General features: G+C 55.7%; 9 protein-coding genes across 9 annotated transcripts; all 9 read left to right on the top strand.

The window, feature by feature from the left end:
• Window positions 1-287: 287 nt before the first annotated feature.
• Window positions 288-827, top strand: LINJ_31_1650 (conserved hypothetical protein; the record flags this gene model as incomplete). Its single annotated transcript, XM_001467422.1, has 1 exon — window positions 288-827. One exon carries the CDS (start codon window positions 288-290, stop codon window positions 825-827), a length of 540 nt encoding a protein of 179 aa, XP_001467459.1.
• Window positions 828-1095: 268 nt separating this feature from the next.
• On the top strand, window positions 1096-1911 carry LINJ_31_1640 (diphthine synthase-like protein; the record flags this gene model as incomplete). Its single annotated transcript, XM_001467421.1, has 1 exon — window positions 1096-1911. The coding sequence occupies one exon, from the start codon at window positions 1096-1098 to the stop codon at window positions 1909-1911; it is 816 nt and encodes a 271-aa protein (XP_001467458.1).
• Window positions 1912-2181: 270 nt separating this feature from the next.
• Window positions 2182-4617, top strand: LINJ_31_1630 (hypothetical protein, unknown function; the record flags this gene model as incomplete). Its single annotated transcript, XM_001467420.1, has 1 exon — window positions 2182-4617. One exon carries the CDS (start codon window positions 2182-2184, stop codon window positions 4615-4617), a length of 2436 nt encoding a protein of 811 aa, XP_001467457.1.
• A 1615-nt stretch (window positions 4618-6232) lies between these two features.
• Window positions 6233-6793, top strand: LINJ_31_1620 (conserved hypothetical protein; the record flags this gene model as incomplete). The annotated part of the gene is made up of 1 exon (XM_001467419.1): window positions 6233-6793. One exon carries the CDS (start codon window positions 6233-6235, stop codon window positions 6791-6793), a length of 561 nt encoding a protein of 186 aa, XP_001467456.1.
• Window positions 6794-7293: 500 nt separating this feature from the next.
• On the top strand, window positions 7294-7665 carry LINJ_31_1610 (conserved hypothetical protein; the record flags this gene model as incomplete). Its single annotated transcript, XM_001467418.1, has 1 exon — window positions 7294-7665. One exon carries the CDS (start codon window positions 7294-7296, stop codon window positions 7663-7665), a length of 372 nt encoding a protein of 123 aa, XP_001467455.1.
• Window positions 7666-8237: 572 nt separating this feature from the next.
• On the top strand, window positions 8238-8711 carry LINJ_31_1600 (putative cytochrome c oxidase VIII (COX VIII); the record flags this gene model as incomplete). Its single annotated transcript, XM_001467417.1, has 1 exon — window positions 8238-8711. The coding sequence occupies one exon, from the start codon at window positions 8238-8240 to the stop codon at window positions 8709-8711; it is 474 nt and encodes a 157-aa protein (XP_001467454.1).
• A 1796-nt stretch (window positions 8712-10507) lies between these two features.
• On the top strand, window positions 10508-11476 carry LINJ_31_1590 (conserved hypothetical protein; the record flags this gene model as incomplete). The annotated part of the gene is made up of 1 exon (XM_001467416.1): window positions 10508-11476. One exon carries the CDS (start codon window positions 10508-10510, stop codon window positions 11474-11476), a length of 969 nt encoding a protein of 322 aa, XP_001467453.1.
• A 523-nt stretch (window positions 11477-11999) lies between these two features.
• On the top strand, window positions 12000-12788 carry LINJ_31_1580 (conserved hypothetical protein; the record flags this gene model as incomplete). The annotated part of the gene is made up of 1 exon (XM_001467415.1): window positions 12000-12788. The coding sequence occupies one exon, from the start codon at window positions 12000-12002 to the stop codon at window positions 12786-12788; it is 789 nt and encodes a 262-aa protein (XP_001467452.1).
• A 2167-nt stretch (window positions 12789-14955) lies between these two features.
• Window positions 14956-16293, top strand: LINJ_31_1570 (hypothetical protein, unknown function; the record flags this gene model as incomplete). The annotated part of the gene is made up of 1 exon (XM_001467414.1): window positions 14956-16293. The coding sequence occupies one exon, from the start codon at window positions 14956-14958 to the stop codon at window positions 16291-16293; it is 1338 nt and encodes a 445-aa protein (XP_001467451.1).
• Between the last annotated feature and the right edge of the window lie 2661 nt (window positions 16294-18954).

Raw genomic sequence — 18954 nt, 5'->3', positions numbered from 1 at the left:
TTCACTCTTCGTTTGTTTTTCTGAGTCTCTGCTCGGTCGTGTTTACGTCTGCTAGCACAATTAGCCCTCTCGTCGTCTTTCTGAAGGCGAATCGTCAACAATGACGTGGTCGAAGTTGAATCTCCTGCGTGAAGGGATGCTGCGTCCCCTGGTCAGCTTAGTAAAGATGCTGCTACTCACTCTCGTTTTGGTCCCTTGAATCATTTTACACTTCCCTTTTTCTCACTGTTTTGCTTCGTCGCTACACAGCGACGGGCAGCTAAGAACCACCTGATCAGAGCAAGGCCATGACTGTCTGGGCAATCGGAACAACGAATCGTGCCAAAGCAGAGAGCGTCGTCACAGTTGTGAACAGGTGCTTTCCTAATGAGACCCATGAGGTGCGTCTTTGCAGCGTCAGCTCCGGGGTCAGTGATCAGCCCATGTCGGCAGAGGAGACCCAGCGAGGTGCTCTAAACAGAGCCAAGGCAGCCCTAGAGGTCATTTCCAACGCTGACTACGGCGTCGGGCTGGAAGGTGGCATCGAGCACATTGCTGGTCGTTGGTTCGAGTGCGGATGGATGGTCGTTCTGGAGCGGAAGACGGGCAAGTGCGGGATCGGATCTTCTGCGCGTTTTGAGATGAGCGAAACGATCATGAGGCCCATTCTCAACGAAGGGAAAGAGCTAGCGGAGGTGATTGACAACCTGACTGGCGAAGAGGATGTGCGCTCCGGCCTTGGTGCAATGGGCGTGCTGACGGCTGGCCGCCTTGGCCGCGCAGCAGCTTATGAGCACGGACTGGTGTTCGCGCTAGCTCCGTTTCTCTCTGACAGCAAGTATTGGTGAGTGCTATCGATTCATGTTTGAACTTAGGGCTGCAATAGTAAACGACGCCGAGTGCTTAAGCGGCAGACCCCCAGTGCCGCCATCACGTGAACATGAAAACAACTTTGTGTGCGAGAGAGGCCTTTGTGTTCCTTGCCCTGCTATCGGGTGTTTGAGACCCGTGTGTCTGCGCTCTTGAGAGCCTACTTTTAATTCTACTCTTTCACTGTCCCACGTCAATTGAAATGAGGCTTGCACTCGCAGAGCTCTGCCATTACATTCGCTGCAGATGTTCACCTTGGTCGGGGTTGGCCTTGGCGATGCGTCCGACGTCACCGTGAAGGGTATGAACGCCGTCAAGGAGGCGGATGTCGTTTTTCTAGAAGCCTACACCTCTTTCCTCATCAACAGCAATGCAGAGGAGCTGGCCGGCATCTACGGCAAGCCAGTTATTCTTGCGGACAGAGAGATGGTGGAGAGTGGGGCTGTCCTGGACGACGCGAAGGTCAAGAAGGTAGTTCTTCTTGTCGTCGGCGACGTTTTCGGCGCGACAACGCATTCGGATCTGATTGTGCGCTGCAACCGGCAGGGGATCGAGAGCAAAGTCGTACACAATGCCTCAATCATTAACGCTGTGGGTTGTTGTGGCCTGCAGCTCTACCGGTTTGGACAAGTGATATCTCTGTGCTTCTGGACAGAGACGTGGCGCCCAGACTCCTGGTACGAGCGCCTACGGAGCAACAGAGCTGCCGGCATCCACACTCTGGTGCTCCTCGACATCAAGGTAAAGGAGATCTCTGACGAGAATCTTGCGCGTGGGCGCAAGATCTACGAGCCGCCGCGCTACATGACGATCAGGCAGGCCGTTGAGCAGATCCTGGAGGTGGAGGGCTACAAGCAGGGTGGCGCTGTGGCCGCTGATGGCTCGACTTTCGCGGTGGGTTTAGCGCGCGTCGGCTCCGAATCGCAGCAAGTGGTAGCGGGGACGATGAAGGACTTGCTCAGTGTCGACTTTGGCGCGCCGTTGCACTCGCTCGTCATCGCCGGTGACGTACACGATTGTGAGCAGGAGCACGTCGATCTGTTTCGGATGGCAGGGCAGTGAAGCTGCGTGAACTTGTAAGCCTCCCTAACGACGTTGAAGAGAGTTAACACAGCGGAAAGCAGCTTCCGCGTTGAAGCTGTGTACTCGGTAGCTAAGAGGCGCTTTTTTCGTCTCGCACTGTGTCTCGTGCTATTCTTTCTTTCCTGCATTGACGACAGGCACCACATTTGCTCTCTACACCCCAACCTCTCTCGCTGTTCTTCCTTGCTCTCTTTTTCCTGCCCTCCCCGCGGACTTCCGCTTTTATTATCGAAGGCTGGCGCTTTGTCCATGAGTTGCGTGTCTGTGGACGCACTGGCGCTTATTTCTGAGCACCTTCCCGGCCAAACCGGAGCCTGGGTCAGCTCTTCGCCTCAGGCACGTAGGTCAAGGGAGAGGTCGTCGCATGGGCTACATCTTTCGTTCAATTGGTTCAAGGATGCAGCTCCTTCCTCCTTGCAGCGAGGCAGGCGACCACAGCTGCGATGCGAAATCAACGACGTCCAAGGTATGCGACTGTGCCGCTGGTGGCTGCTGAGGTGCTCCGGTGCTTCTCGACCCGCACCGAGCACCGCCTGTGTAGCTGAAGCCACCCCTCTGTCAGGAACTGTTCGGCTGCGTCCGCCACCCAAGCTTTCCCAGTACATGGAGTGCCCTTTGCGGGTGTGCTGCTGGGGAAACCGTCATGCATCTGCGGCGATGAAGAACGGGACCGTCAGCACCATCGATATACCACGGCTGAACTGCTCTCTAGGGGAGTTGCTTTCCTTGGGCCGCATCGAGTGCGTGGAAATCAACGGCTCAGCTCTCTCCCCTACACCGCCAGAGTGGTTGTCGTGCCTGGCCGTCGCGCGCGGGGTCGAGAAGCTCAGTATCAAGGCAGCCACGCTGCCCTTGAACGAGCTTCTGTCGTTTCTGTACAGCAGCGCTGCTACCCTGCGGGTGGTGGAGATTGCTGGGATAGCCTTGCCGCGGCTTCAGATGTTCGCTCTCGCATCTAGAATCGAGGAACTGGTTCTGGGCAACGTGACAGTGCACCCTCACTCTGTTGTGGCGATTGGCAATGCAGAGGGACAGGGGAACGGGCGGCTACCACCGCCATCGAATCGGGTCCCACTTTCCGACCTAGCCTCCCTGCAGAAACTGCGCAGGCTGGACATGACGAACTGCAAGGGTGACTTTGACTGCGCAGGGATCGCTCGATGCTGTTTCTTACGCTCTGTGCATTTGAGCGGCTGCAACGTCAAGGACGCGGATGTACCACACCTCGCTCAGTTGCCATGCGTGGAGGAGCTGCTCCTTTCGAGGACGCGCATCACCAACGTCCAGGCCCTCGCGGCTGGCAAAGGGCTACGGATCATTCAGCTCTCAAATGCACAGGTCGACTCAGATGGGATAGACGGGCTTCAAACGCTGCCCTACCTGACCCGACTTGATTTATCCTCCACGCTCGTGAGCGACGTCAACTTCTTGGGGCAGAGCCAGAGCCTCATCTACTTGAATCTCGCCAAGACCCATGTGACGAGCGAGGGCATCGCTGGCCTGTCACGTCTGCTGACTCTCGAGCACTTGATGCTGAACAACAACAACATTCGTGACGTCTCCTTTCTGGCAGAATCCCACTCCCTAAAGACACTCTCGCTGCAGAGCACCTTGGTGGACTCTGCCGGCTTGGAAGGGTTTGGGAGACTTCAAACATTGCAAGATTTGTCGTTGGCACACACCCGTGTCACCAGCGTCACGGAGTTACAGCACTGCCACAATCTGTGGAGACTTGACCTACAAGGCTCGTTTGTCGATCAGGCCGGGATCGCCGGTCTCGAGCGACTTCCGAAGCTGCGCATTCTTCTGCTGTCGAAGACGGACGTGGCCTCGCTGGAGCTGATTTTGAAAAGCGAGTCCCTTGAGCAGCTCGAGGTCAAGTTCAGTCACGTGAATGAGAAGAGCGCCTTCTTCGGTGTGACAAAGGCGTCGGCGCTGACAGATGTGACGTTGACGCACTGCGACGTCTCCGATATCAACAATTTGGGTATGTGCAAGGAGCTGCGGCTGCTCAACGTGTGGTCGTCCAAGGTAACTTCGGAGGGTATTGCTGGGCTGTGCGAGGCCAGGTCGCTGCAAGAGGTTGATCTTGCCGAGACCGCGGTGACAGACATCAGCCCTCTCCTGAGTTGCACGAAAATACAGGCTCTAATCTTGTACAGGTCTTCAGTGAGATCCCTCGACGGAATAGGGGCACTTCGGCAGCTTCGCCGCCTCGACATCGCTGAGACGCCTGTGTCGTCAATACGGAGCTTGTCGGCTTGCCAGAGCTTGGAAATCTTGAACCTTTCCAACACGGCCGTCGACGATGATGGGTTTCAAGGTATTGGGCAAGTGCAGTCCCTCAGAGTGGTGTCGATGTCGTTCACTGCCATAACTCAGCTTGGACAGCTTGGACAGTGCTCCCATCTTGAGGAGCTGCATGCCCAATCGTGCCCAGTGACCTCGGAGGGCCTCGTCGGTCTCGAGAGGGCCTGCTGCCTCGTCAAGCTGAACCTCTCGTACACAAAGCTACAAAGCGGCATTCAGCGTTTAACCAACTGCCGCAAGTTACTGAAGCTCAACGTCAAGTTCACCGAGGTGCCGTATGATGAGGTTGCCTACGTCAAGCGCCACCTTCCCGGTTGTCGCGTGATGAATGATGCGGCGCAGCGCATGGCGAAGGACGTGACCTTGCTGAAATAGTGACGTGAGAGACTCTGACACGTAGCCGCCGTGCACGCATCAAATCGGCCACCTGTGATTTTTTTCGATTTCTGTGACTTTCATTCTATTACCCTGACGGCAAGGGGACACCTCAGCGCATGGCATCTCAGGGTCCAGTGCACACCCACTCTGTGCATTTGTGTGGGGGAGGGAGCCGAGCCGCCCCTCTATCCCCTGCCGATGCTGCACCGCTTCTGGCCGTAGCAGGTCAGGCACCTACCTACGCAGAGGGGGGTCGGAGCAACGCATGCCCCCACTGATGCCGGCAGTGAGGCCGCGGATGGCGTTGTGTGGGAGAGATCTTCGACAGTGGACACGTTTGCGCCACCCATGTGATGGGCAGGGTGTCAGCGTGACGCCAGCGTACCTCAGCCGCCCCTCGCTGCCCACTGGTGGGGAGCCTGGGCCACCCCGGGGGCGCGCCAGGTGGCAACCCGCATTTTGCGAGCGGCTGGGAAGCGGGTGGGTGGGCGGGGCTTGGGGCAGGGGCCGTGCTGTGGTGGCTGGGCCAGCGTTGCTTTTGGGCGTTTCTAGCGCTGCTTTGCGCCACGCGATCGGGCCTGTGGCAGTCCTTGCGGAGTGGATGCCACCCTATTTATTATGGAAAAATGAACACATTGAAAAAAGCATTTTCCTATTATTACTGGGTCTCCTTCATGATTGCCTTTTATGCAGACTAGGGAGTAAGTGACGCACATGCAGCACACATCAAACGCTTCCGAACTAAAGTGCGGAGAAGAAAGGGCATACGAGGATAGCTCTTCTCGATCTTTTTTTTTGTTCGTATTCCTCTGTGAGGATCAGGCTTTCTTTGTTTTTTTTTTTTATTGTAGTTTGTTTTCTCGTCACTAGCAAGGGAGTGTGGGGAAGACGCCAGTTGATAGAGACTTACCGGATCACGGCGATAGTTGGCATAAGAAGGGTTGTAGTGCCGTACATAATCATTTCAGTAGTTTGGATTGAACGCATATGTCCATGACTCCCGTCCTTCCTCCTTTTCGTTTGTTCTCTCTCTGTTTTGCCTCTTTTCTTTCCCGGTGCCTTGGACTTTTTGTCTCGGAAAGGCACTCATTTCTCTTTTTGCTGCTTTTTCCTGTTCTCTTTTTTTTTTCGTTCTAAACATCCTCGTGGAAAAGGCGATGGATGCGGCAAACCTCTTTGAGCTTTTCTTTGTGGGTGTATCGACCGAAACAACATACAGATCAAGACGGTCAAAGGGCAGGGCCCATCTCAACTCCTGCAGTAGCGACCCGAGGAATCATGAGCGATGACACACAAGATTGGTTCCTCTGGTTTTGTGCGTTTCTTTGTTCATGCTCAAGCCCCCCGCAGCTTGTTGACACCCTGTCTGGTTTGGCGAGAGGCCCACCGATACCTCGAGTGAATGCCTGATTTCGCTCCCTTGCCGAGTAAAGGCGGGTGGAAAAGAGCTTCCTCAACAATTCTCTCTGACAGCTTATCACTCGCTTCTCGCCTCATCACTGCTTCTATTACACACATACATACATGCACACATATGGGACAGCGGCTCGTGCTCTGCTGACGGCGTGCGGTGTTTCAGAGCACAGGGCGCGTGTCAAGCAATCGCGAGCTAATGCTGCAGTATACATCATCTGCGCGGCAGGCGCTGCGTGCGACGGCACTTGTGCTTAGCTTTTTCCCGCTGGGGTACACGTGTGGTCCAAAGAATAAGCAGGTGTTCTTCCCTCCGAACAACCTGGATGGGCGGACGACGCATCAGATGAAGAAACTGCAGGGATCTACGGACAAGCACCCTGGCCTGGTGCCACGCGACAAGCTTAAACTTCATTGCGAGTTCTGCCGCTTTCATTGGATTCAGGATACACTCGTCGTGCGCTGTGCAGCACATCCTAAGGAGCACAATCAGCGGGAAATTTGGCTAGAGCCGACCTGGACCTGGGGAAAGCAACAGCCGTACCAGTATTACAAGTATATGCCCGTGAACATCAACCCGCGGACGGGCATGCCGCTTGCGCGCGAGGACGCCAAGAGCATGAACAACGAGCGTCGGTCACAGGGCCTGCCAACCAAGACTCGTCTCTTGGAGCAGGAGCGGCGAGGCATATCGAGAGCCATCACAGGGTTAGGGATATACAACCAGCGTTGGCAGACGCGCTTCCCGTTTGCGACGTGAAGCTAGCGATCTTGTTCGGTCAGGTCTTTGTTTGCATGCCGGGGTCATTTTGTTTGAGCAGCATGGATTTGTCTCCTGCAGTGTCCGCGGTTGCGCTTCGCTCACATGGTTGTTTGCGGTGCTTTCTTGGTACTACGCATACTTTCATTCGATCGGCTTATTGCGTGTCGTGCATGTGTTCTCTCTTAGTGGATCTGAGGGCAGGCAGACTCTCTGCTGCGAGCTTCAGTGCACACGCACACACACACACACCCTTCGGCTCAGCCGCTCGGTTGGTTTTGGAGGCACCGCTTTTTTTTACCGGCTTTCGGTTGCACCATCGTCTCGCAGCATCTTTCGGTCTCCTCTCCCTTCCTTCTCTTTTCATAGCTTCTCCGTTCTCACGCTTGACAGGTAGCTTCGCCTCTCCCTAGAAGTGTGAGCGAATCGGCTGCAAGCATCGTGCGACTACACCCCTATCAACGACCGTCTTTCACGCACAGAGATAGAATATCTGAATCATGAGCGCTGACCCCGAGGCGCCAGCGGACCCGTCGCGGGTTAGCGGCGGCCACATTGTACGCAACATGATCTACGCCCACGATGAGAACCACAACCTGGAGATTCTCTCGGGGTGGTCGAAGCAGGGGACACGTGAGTATGACCAGGAGACGGTTCGGCCTGCGAGCGCGAACATGAACAAGAGTCACCCGTGCTTTTCGCTCAACCAAGAGCTGCTGCGGTGCTCCTACAGCTGCCCCACGGAGATGAAGCTGGGAGGGCGGACGGCCACCTGCAATACGGAGCGTCAGGCGCTCATGCGGTGCCTCGTGAAGAACAAGCAGTGGAAACCAGACGAGACGGAGAGACGGCCGCGGTATCGCTTCTGGTGATCATGCGGTGCGCCAGGCTCTGTCCTCTCTTGCTTCATCTGCGCTGTCGCTGCGCATTTCTCTGCTGGTTCCTTCAAGGACAAAGTCGTTGCTTTTCCCCTGCAGGAGAGGAGCAGAAGTGGCTGGTACTGTGTAATATGTGGGGTGTTAAGTGCCTATCGCGTGATGGCGTCTGTCACATGCCTTGCCTGCGCTTTGAAAGTGCAAAGAAAAAAAAATAGTAATGCGCGCTTCTTCACCGGGTGGACTCCGGCGGCCTTTTGCGCACGTCGATCTCCTTTTGTCACGTTTGAGCAAAATCCTGCACCTCAAGCCGAGCATTCCCTTTCGCACGACAGCAACAGGCAGGGCAAATGGCGATGATCAGATGCTTCCTAGATGCGGAACTCTCTCCTTCTCGTGCATCCTCTGCCTACCCTCTCCTTTCTCTTCTCCACTGGCGGTATTCGTGCTTTCTCCACAACGCCTTTGGCGTGCAAAGAGCCCAGCCACACTTGCGCTCCTCTTCCTTCCTCTGAAAAGATTCCAGTTCTCTTCTGTTGTTGCGTAAAGGAAGCTCACACTCGAAGGCCATGCTGCGCCGTACCGCCCCCGCCGTGAGCTTCACGGTCTCGCATCGCGCTCTCATGATGCGTCCCAGCCGCCCCCTCCTCGGCGGTGACATGCACTCTAGCGACCGCTTCAAGGCTGCCTGGGACGAAATCCCGCTGCACATGTTGGGCGCCTCCCACAAGCAGATGTTCGAGTGGTATTGGCGCGCCATGTACCAGCTGGGTCTGCGAGATCCCTACCGCCTCACCAAGCTGCGCTCCATGCTCAACTGGGCTGCCTTTTTTTCCTTCCTGTACCTGACCTACATTTCCATCTTCTACTCGTCTTTTTACCACGTGTACATGATGGATTGGCCGGAGCACTTCAAGCGTGAGAACGCCCGCGACTACGCTGTGTCGCATGGCCACGACGTGTGGGCTGGCGATGGCAAGTTCATCCGCCCGTACTTCCACATCAACCCGCCGATGCTGACGATGACGGAGGAGGATATCTAAAGCCATCGTCTTACAGTGAAGTGGCGGCGGTCGAAAAGTTGGTGGATGGGTGCCGGTCTTGTGAGTGGATCAATCGAGCACGCTTGTAAGTTTTTTCTGTTTTCTAGGTTCGATAGGATATATACGCAAGAAACAACACTCGTCGTCTACAAAATGCTTCTCCTTTCATCTTGGTGGACGTCCTTGTGATCTGACGTTAGTACCACGCTAGCTTTTTTGTCCCTCTTTCGCATTCCACCGGGAATCTAGTTTGCGCTGTCTCAAAATGAGAGCGAGAAAATGGTGGGGAAAAGCACAGGAGCGGTTCACGTCATCGCGTGGCCTTGCCTCGTCTGCGCTGCCGAGCACCGCCTTCCGAGCGAGCCCACATAGCTTCTCCGTCTTGTTTCTGTGTTAGCCTCAGCGAGGAACACCCCAACCGTTGTGACGAAGAGAAGTCGTAGAAACCAAAACGAACGGCAGTGGCCCTCAAGAGCCGCATCGATGGGATCCGTAGCGCCTTGTGCTCGCCCTCAACTCCCTCTCTGCTTCTGTCCCCTTGACAGCCGCGAGGCACGCTCTCCCGCCTCCTCTAATCGCTTGTGGACCCCACCCACACCTCACACGCCGAAGTACCTTGGCCGCGAATACTCACACACACACATATATAGGGCACATTGCCCACACCTCTCGCACCCATCAAGAGCGAATGAGGCAGTACACACGCGACGAGTGGTCGCTGTAGCGGCGCTGCTTCGCTGCATACCCCCCGACGCCACGCGTCGCGCTCGGTGTGCGCGTGCCGGGCTCGGGTCTGGATGGGCGGTCGCATGCTCACGGTCTGCGGACCCGATGGCGAGGGGGTCTCCCTCGACGAGCGCACCCGCGTCTCCGTGCAGATCGCACCCGGGGGCACCCGGGGGGACTTGGCGCAGGCGCCACGGACGACGGCGCGGATGCAGGCCACGCTGGCGCACCGGGCAGGGCGAAGGGGTGCGTTGTAGCCGAGGCCTGTGACTGCCGCTTCGCGTGCAGAACCACCAAGCAAACCGCCACAGCAAACTGCCAAGCGTCCGGAGGGGGTCCCCGGACATTCACGTGCATGTGCGCACCGCTGTCCCCGGGTGGCCATGCGAGGACCCCAGCACCGTTTTCCCTCTCCACCCCCCGCGAGGGTTGGAAGGAGGGACGCGTGTGTGCGCACGTGCCTGCCCTCCCTGGCCCCCTCCCTCGAGCACTGTGCTCCTTCTACTTTCCCCTACCCCCATCTCCGCTGGGAAATAGCCGACAAAGATTCTTGATATCTTGCTGTCTCCCTACGAGTCCGCAGCTTCGGGGGAGCCGGTGAAAAGTGGAAGGACAATACAGCAGAGGCGCAGCCTCGCACGCATCGAGCGCGCTGCCCCCGGCGCCACTAGTCGGTGGTGCTTTAGGGAGATGCATCTGGATGATGACAGAAATGGACGTCAGCACAAAGGTACATGGGAGTCTTTTCTGCTTGATGTGACCCTTGCAGAGGCACGGCCTGCGCGCAGGCTGTGCGTGGCGTCTCAGGTGGACGCTCTCACAGCACGCGGGAGTGTCACACGTCCCAGTCTCTTTTTGCTGTGGCCAAACACTGCACCTCACTCCTTGCCTCTCCTTCCTCTGCACCGTTGTGTGTTTGCTATCTTTTGTGCATCTCTGGTGCTCACTCGCCCGCACACATGGGATCGGGAGTGATTACTCACTGCGCCGCCGTGCTTGTGTCGTGGCAAGTGCATTGACTTCAGGGGGACTTGCTTGCTCGAGACCCCTGCTCCTTCCCCTCTCCTCCCATGTTCGCCATAAGATGTCCTGCGTCCATGCTATGGCATCCTTCTGTGCACCATAGTCTTTTGCTGCTCCGCGCTCTTGAGCAGCCGCACACGCTTCTCCTCGATCCACACACCACCTCGCGAGGTCGTCTTTTCGTTCCTCTTCTCTCAGAATGTGCAAGAGAGGTGCGCATTCAGACTCCGCCCGTCCATCACGAGTTCGACTCTGCTGCTGGTGCTTCCACGGAACGTAGCGTGCTGCTGTACAGAGCCGAGGATTTGCTTCACGTGGTGAACCGACCGCTTGGTGCTGGGCGCGACCTTGGCGCAGCCTGCCCAACGCAGTCTGGGGTGTTTGCATCGCTGCTCGAGTATCTGGAGGCGTCGACGGTGAGCAGCCACGTGATATCGGCCATCGATGCTCTTCTGGTATCTCTGAACACGGGCGACATGGAGACGATGCGCCAGACTCACGCGTGCCTGGTGGAGCTGATTGAGAGACTGGAAGCCTCTATCACTGATGAGAGCCTGAGCGAAGCATATCAGACGGACCAGAAGGAGCCACTAAGTGCATGGCCGCTCTTCTGCACGCTTCAGTTTCTCATTGAGGAAGGCGGTATGCTGACATCGGCCTTTCCCCGCACAAACAAAGCGTACACGCGACTCTGCCACTCCAGTAAGGCTGTAGCGCAGCACCGACGGCTCGTGCAGCGTACCGTGGAGCAGCTGCTCGACGTCGGCAGCAGCACTGATACCGACGTCAGTCAGGGAGCGCGGGTGGAGATGAACTATCCGGCCAAGGGCTTCTTGCGTGACGTCCAACGACATCTGGCTTCGTACAATCGGAGCATGGAGGAGCGTACCACGGATGGGGTGTCGGGTGAGAAAGGGCCGCTGAACAGCCGTGCAAGCGGGGGGAGGCTCGGTATCCAGGCGGTCCAGGCTCGCCTACCTTGGACGCTCCAAGCGCGGCCACTACGCAAGGGATAGCTGTCGACTTGTGCTGCACCACGACATGCAGCGACCCTGCTCCTGGCGGTTGATGAGGCTGTATGCAGTGAGGGTCATGCCGCAATGTGGGTGGTGCTGCGTCACAGCACCGTTTGGTACCCGTGGTCATGCCGGGGATGAAGCATGCGTATAATCTGCATCCGGTGCACCTTCGCCATTCTCTTACACACGTGTAATCCATAAAGCACACACGATGGAGGCATGGAAAACGACTCCTCAGCTGCGCATGTTGTGCAACTGCGTAGTGCGTCGCTCTCGTAGACGTTTCCTCGACCGCATGTGGCTCTTTCCCTTCACCCCTTGAGGGAGGTCGCATCTTTTTTTTCCCTTCCGCTCCGCTTGTCGGTCGCAGAAAGCTCGTCGCACGTGCATGCTCCCACTGGCCACACTCCCAAGAACCTTCTCGATTCTTTGACGCTCTCTTTTCTGCATCGGTCGTCTACGCATCCTTCTCTCCACACGACGCACACGCCCAGGATCGTTTCATCGCAGCGGAGTAAGGATGAGCCGCAACGGGGAGCTTTGCCTGCAGAAGATCATCGTGTCGTATAGCCCCAACAAAGGGAATCCGGCGATGCGGCAGTTCATGGCCACCTATCTGCCCGAGTTCAACCGGCAGTATCCACAGGTGAAAATTGACATTCGCCCTCGCCAGTGGCCGGAGAGCAGCATCACCGGGATCTACCGGGATGGCAGCGAGAAGGCGTACTCCATCCGCTTTCTCAGCTCGATGGGCATCAACGTTCGCTTTCACCGCCTGGTGAACGAAGGGAACGACTACAATCACTCCTTCTCTGCTTCCCACCTGCATCTGCAGCGCAGGAGTGTGCAGGGCACCTGGAACCCATATCTGTGGAACTACGAGGGTACCCGTTCCCGCCACCAGCCGCCGGCGCAGTGGAGCCGAAAGCTGACGGAGAAGGAGTGGGACTACTACATTCGACAGTATGGGGCGCAGATGAAAGCGGAGGAGGACACGATTGCCGATCGAGTGCGTCGCTACACCGACATCCCAGAGGCGAGTACGGAGGAGGTGAACCAACGCTGGAAGGAACACGTGATGCCGCGCCTGCAGACGGACCTAGAGTACAACCTCAGCCACTGGAAAAAGCAGCACCGCACCGGAGCGGGCCGACCAGCGCCGCCGACGCTGAACGAGTACAGCCTCTTCTCCGTCCCTGATCACTCTAGCCTTGGGCAGGATGCCATTGACATGCTGCGCAGACGCGAGGCGCAGCGCGAGGAAGACTGGTGGCGCGAGCGGAAGGGACAACTAAAGCCACCCGGGTGAGCCACAGTTGTCTTATTTTCCGTCTTCGTGTCGTGCCGAGTGTAGTGGGGAGGGGAGACAGGCGATCTGCTCTCCGATCCGTGGTCACATTGTCGTGAAGCAGAGTGTCTTGGTAAGACACACAAAAAAGCGAGCTAGCGAAAGAAGCGAAGCAGTCCGTGAAACAAGAACAGGACATGTATGCAGCACGTTGAGTGCCGTCCACATGGAGGATGCGCATTGTGGCGCACACCATCGGTCCTCTGCTTCCTTCAGGGATGGAGAAGATGCTCTCATTGGTAAGATGGCGGGCATCACGGCGTGATTGAAACGCGTCTTTTTTTTCCTCTAAAGCGCATCCCGTGTACTTTCCCTCCACTCTTCTCCCCCTTCTCCATGCTTTCTCTCCAGCTTGATGCGCATTGTTTCAAAACGCACGCGAATAGCAACGTATGACTGAGCAGTCATCAATGTAACTGCGAACAAAGACTTTGGCAATCACGACGATCATTCCCCCGAACTCCCTCCAATCTTCTTTCAACGTTGCGAGCCTCGCCTTCCGAAACGGCCTGCTTGCTTTTCAGAATGGTTTTCCTGCTCGTTCATATGAGTGCTCTGTGCACCCCGTCTCTCATAATGCTCGCCTAGCTAAGTTGTCACGCCATATTAGCGTCTTTTATTGTTCCCCCTTCTTCCATGTTGCGGTGACTCTTCTCGGCTTCTTTACCTTTTTTTTTGGTCTTTGTATGTGTGGTGCTTTCTGTCTGTTTCACCAGCTATTCGTACTCTCTTTAGGACGTAAAACGGTGCATCTCTCTCTCTCTCCCACTTTGCTCACGAATGCTGTGTACTACCGTGAAGGCGCTCCTTGGACAGGGAGTGCTGCGGACTCACTCTTCGCTCCTCCTTTCCTCCGTCCCACGCCAGCGAGCGAGTGTACCGGTCCATGCGGAGGGCGAGCCACTCAGCTCTTCTTTGTGTGCATCGCATGCACGCTTTTCTCGGTGCACAAGGGTGCGACGATGTCGGGGGACGCGCTGGGGCCTCTCTTTTCGTTGACCAGTGGAGGCGCGCTCTTTGCTCTGCCCGCGAGTGTTCCTTCGCGTTTACGTTGTGGCTGCGAATGGGCCGCAGTGACCTTGTGGCCCCCTCTCTCTCGTTCTTTCCGCTGCCCGTGTCTACAGAATAAGCTGCACACACACGACCCCCTTCATGTCTCCATCCGGAGCGACCGGAAGCTGGAAGGGCAGGCGGTCCCGCACTCTCGCCCGCACACAAGCACAGGCATATGCACGCATCTATACTGCGTTGTAGGAAAGGCGCGCTCTATTCCTGTCGGCATGGCTTCGATGTGCCCGGCACGACCGCACTCATGCCCGATGTTGGATCGATGGAGGCAAATGTGCTGACTCGCTCAATGGCCTCGGTGTATCTCTCCCCCTTTCCTTTCTTCCATATCTTTCTCCCCCTTTCTCACGCTGGCGAAGAAGCGGAAGTGCTCGCACACATTTGTGTTTTACTGTACTCCATTCAACCGATTCATGGACGGCGGCTTCCATACGTGAGCCACGCTTCCTCCCTCTCTCGTCCCCCAATCCTTTTTTTCGAGGGACCCTCGAACACCAGATTGCCCGCTGAAACGCGTACGCCCACATACACGGCACGGAGAGATTCGCACCGGGAGACGTGCTCTGCATTTGCGCTCACTGTAGAACACTTGTGTGTGTCTTCTGGCTTTCTCATTCCCGTCTTCTCTCCTCTCGAGCATTTTGCCTCTTCTTTTTTTTTCTCTTTCTCGCCTGTTGTCTCTCTTCGTCTGGGCTTCCTTCTGCGGCGTTGCCGGTCGGCACCTCCTCTTTTCGCTTTTCTCGGTCGTGTTGCTGTACATGGTGCGCGTGTTTGCCTCCTTTTTTTTTTTCGGTGCCGATTCAGCTTTCGTATCTGTACCCCCTCCCCCACCCACCCAAGACGAAAAAGCAAAACAAGTGTGCTGGGGCATAAAGTTCTTTCGCGTCTTCGCTCTGCTTTGATTTTTCTTTCCGTTTTGGTGCGTGGAAGCGAGTGTGCGACGCTCTCCTCGAGTCAGGGCACAAAGTGCTCTTCTCGTCCCCGCGACTATCCCCCCGTCCGCGCCCTTCTCGCGCACGCTGGGATTGCTCAAAGCGTAAAAACCGTCACCACGAGCGTCATGTCGATGTGGAAGGTTTCCCCCGTCGATGGTGTGGACGACGGCGACTGCCATAACTACAACGCCTTTGTGTGGCAGCAGCTGCTCAGCAACCTCGACCTGGAGGGCAACTCCGACCCCACAAATGCGGATGGGGCCAACAAGACCCCCGGATCCTGCTCTATCCCCATGATCGGGCTCAAGCAGAGAAACCCGAGTGCAAAGGACACAGTCCTGTCAGTCAAGCTTGATGCTCTCCGCACTTCCTCGTTTGGCGGCAGCCCAACTGCCTTGCAGGACGACGGGTACTCGAGTGAGGATGATCACGAATCCCCTGGCGACCAGGCTGGGTCGGGCAGAAGCACCACACCCTTCTACTCGTCGCCTACAACTACTGCCACCACTAAGAGCGGCAGCGGCAGCTGTGTCGCGTCGACGCAAAACAGCAGCGATGCTACCGCTCCGTGCTTCTTCATAAATGGGGTGCGCCACAGCATCGAGTCCCCCTGCAAGACGCCGGACTGGACGGTGGTGCCAGCGTCGTCGTCTGCGTCAGCGAGGCAGGTATCCGTGGAATCCCCTCTGTGGGCCAGCGCGCACATCGACCCGTCCCCCAATCCGGCGAAGACGGTTGTGGCAGGTAACAACTCTGGCGTGCCCTGTGCGTGGGTGTGCGCAGAACAGTCGACGACGCAGTCGCAGTCCTCGCCGAATCTGCCTCTGTACGCGAAGCCTCTGACCCCGCCAGCTGGGTACGCGATACCCGCCTCTCCGCCGTCGAGTGGAATGGGGGGTGGAGTACAGAGCACGTTTACCCTGCCAATGGGCTCGTCCGCTTACCTGGCAAACACGGTTTCCGTCATGCAGCCGCTCCCGGCGTCCACCATGCCTGTGGCTCAGCACGCGAGCACGCCGTCTTTCTTTCCGCAAAAGAACGACAGCGCTGCGAATACCTTTCCAGACTGCTCGATCTTGGGTTTTGTCTTCATGGACGGGGAGGGTTGCCTACGCCTCGCTCCGCAGGGCTGCGCTGCTCCAGCATCCGCCCTGTCGGCACTGCCCATGATGCACGTTCCTTGCGGCGCGACAGCGTCCTCTGGCATGCCACAAATGCAATACACCCCAGGCACCATGCCAGCTCAGCCCTGGCGCCCCACCGTTACCCCTGCCGCTGCCCCTACCGCTGCCCCCGCTGCTGCTTCCGCCGATGCCTCCGCCACTGCCTCCGCTGCTGCCCCCACCGCTGCCCCTGCCGCTGCTCCCTCCGTGTCACTCCCTTGCACAATGTCCTCTGAGTCCTGGGGAAATACCAAAGCATGGGTGTTTCGCGATGGCCGCTGGATCTCATTGTCTATTTGAACATCGAGGCACCTCTTTTCGGTGTCTCTCGTTTTCAAATTTCTTTTCACTAGTAGTTACTGGGCACACTTTGCCTTCGCCTTCTTTCCCGTTCTCTTCCTCATTTTTTTTTCCTCTGAAGCTCGATCCCTCGTCTCCCCTCTTTTCACTCCTCTACAATCAAAAAGGCGTTGATTTTTTTTTCTGCTGTTTTGTTGTTTTGTTGCGTGTGTGCGGTACTCCCTCCTGTACACGCTTACAGCCGCCGCACCGCATGATTACAACTTTCCCCGTTTCACTCTTCTATTTCTCGGTTTCTCACGCTCACTTTCTTCGAATTGGTTTCTTATCTTTTTTTTTCTCTTTTAGATGCTGCTCTCCGCCCCTCCTCCCTGTGCCGGCTCTTTTTTTTCCCTCTTCTCCCCACTTTCCTCTTTTTCCACATTTGTTTAAGCAGTAAACGTCGTTCAAGTCTACGAAAGAAATCGCACACACTCGTACTCCAACGCTCGTTCACGATTTTTCACACACACACACACACACAAAAGGAACGCATAGTAAACGTCTCAAAGTAATCTATGAATCGATCCATTCTTTTTTTTTTTCCTGTCTACCTTCTACTTTATCTTCATATTGCCGACTCTTTCGCCCTCGCACCCTCTCACTGTTCTATCAGCTCCTTTTTGGTTTCTCTTTTGACCGTCTCTCCTCGTGCCGAGCAGATTTGTGCTTTTCGCTTGCTACCCATGGATGTTCTTTTATTTCTTTGCTTCGCATACGCCTGGTTTGCGGTAACTGTGTATATGCACATATATACCTGCTCGTCTGTCTTGTGCGTGTGTGTGTATATGTACGTGTTTCTTGATTCCGAGAAAGAGGATGGCACTCTTTCCGCCTCTTCTCTCTTTTTCCATCTTTATTTCCGTTCTTGGATTTTTTTTCCAGCTTCTCTTGTGATGCTGGAGAGTGATCGACGAGGCCGCGCTCGTGGGCACCTCATCTATGACATGTTGAGTGGTTTTGTCTTTTACATTTTCTTTTTTACACTTTTCTTCGTTTTCATGTTTTCTCCTGTACGTTTCTCTGCCAACCAAGTTTTTTGCTTGTGCGCTCGTCTTAGCCTCTTTTCCCTTCTTTTTTTTCTGTGCTTGAATGCGACGGCGCCTCTCTCTACTGGGAAGCACTATCTTCCATCTTTTTCTTGTGTTGCCCAGTCTCTGTGTCTGGGCGTTTCTGTTTGTGTGTGTCTTTTGGGGAAAGCGCGACTATTCAAGTGTCCGCATGTCGAGAAGCGAGTGTCACGCGATCTCATGGTTTTCGGCACGGAAACTCGGTTTCTAGGTACTGGTGGTACAGCAGACGGTTAGGACACCCAACGTACGCTGACGCGTTATCCTGTCTTCATGTGCACATTTCGCTTCTCCTTGTTATTATGCCTGTCTCCTAGAGTCCTCCGTTTTAACCCTACTTCTTTTTACTCTCTCCTTTGCTGGTACTGAAAATGAGCAGCTTCGAGATTTCTAGTTCCCTTCTCGCCTTCCTCGCAGCAGCCACCAAGCGCTTTTCTTTCCCACCTACGCAGTCCACATGTGCTTTTTTTGTTTGCTTTTTTTTTCTCGTTATCATTGTTACAAGTCTTCATATGTGCGCTGCTCTCCCTGCCCCTCCCCTACCTCCCTTTTTGTGTTTGTGTTTTCTTTTTCCCACCTCTTTCGAAGGCCATCTTTTTTTTTTTACCGCCTTTCCGTTGTTTGTTTTCGTTTGGACCCTCCCCCCACTTTTTCCTTCTTCGTTCGTTTTGTGTGTTTCTCCTGTGTAGGCTACTCATTCGAATTCTTTCCTGTGCTAGCGCCCTGCCTGGTGTTTGTTTCTGCTCTCCATTTGCCCCCCTCTCTGTGCTCCTCCTCCACCGGCAAAACAAACAAACAACAAAAAAGCATTTCTACGTCCCATCTTTGGGCTGCCTTAAGGATGCGCATCGGGCCCGTCGGAGAGGAGAGGAGGGTGGGGAGAACGGCTGCCAATAACATGGAAGGCCTGGCAAGTCTTCAGGAGGGGGCCGCACCTGCATACCGCTGCCCACCTCGATCGTGTTCGATCCAGTCTACCGAGTATCAAATGCATACAAATAGACGGCTGGTGACAGGCACGGGCAGTGGCCGAGTCATTGGGCTTTGATGTTCGTAGTCGTTCACAAACCCATTAAACCCCCGAAGGAAGTGTGAAGGCATCCTGCCACCGAAAATGTGCAACTAGGCGGCGAGGCCATGTGAGACTCATGCAAACAGTGTTGATGTCCCAAGTGGCGCACTTTTCATTCCCCATCTCTCCAACCGCTTCCCTCTTCTACGCGGGAAATCGAGAAACGCATGAAGTGTTCAGAAGCATAGCCCCGCAGAGGCCCTGAACGTCTCTTTTTTCCTTCGCTTCATCAGCTTTAATGATTTACACCCGCCCTTCTTTTACCCGATCAGAGATGCTCTGCGTTCTCTTTTAGTACCCTTTCACTATACCACCGTTGTGTTTCCTCGTGTGTTCTCTCTCCCTTGACACACATGAGAAAGCGCAACACCGTCGCCAGAGCATGATACTACCGCACGCAGCGTTTTTGTGCGTGCTGCCGCGATAGCGAAGCTGCTTTCAGAACCACAGTGACATAACTCTTTCATGTTTGCATGTGTG

Source organism: Leishmania infantum, chromosome 31 (genome assembly GCF_000002875.2).
Source record: "Leishmania infantum JPCM5 genome chromosome 31".
Lineage (NCBI taxonomy): Eukaryota > Euglenozoa > Kinetoplastea > Trypanosomatida > Trypanosomatidae > Leishmania > Leishmania infantum.
Note: the sequence above shows the minus strand (reverse complement) of the source record. Positions and strands in the feature narration are given on the sequence as shown.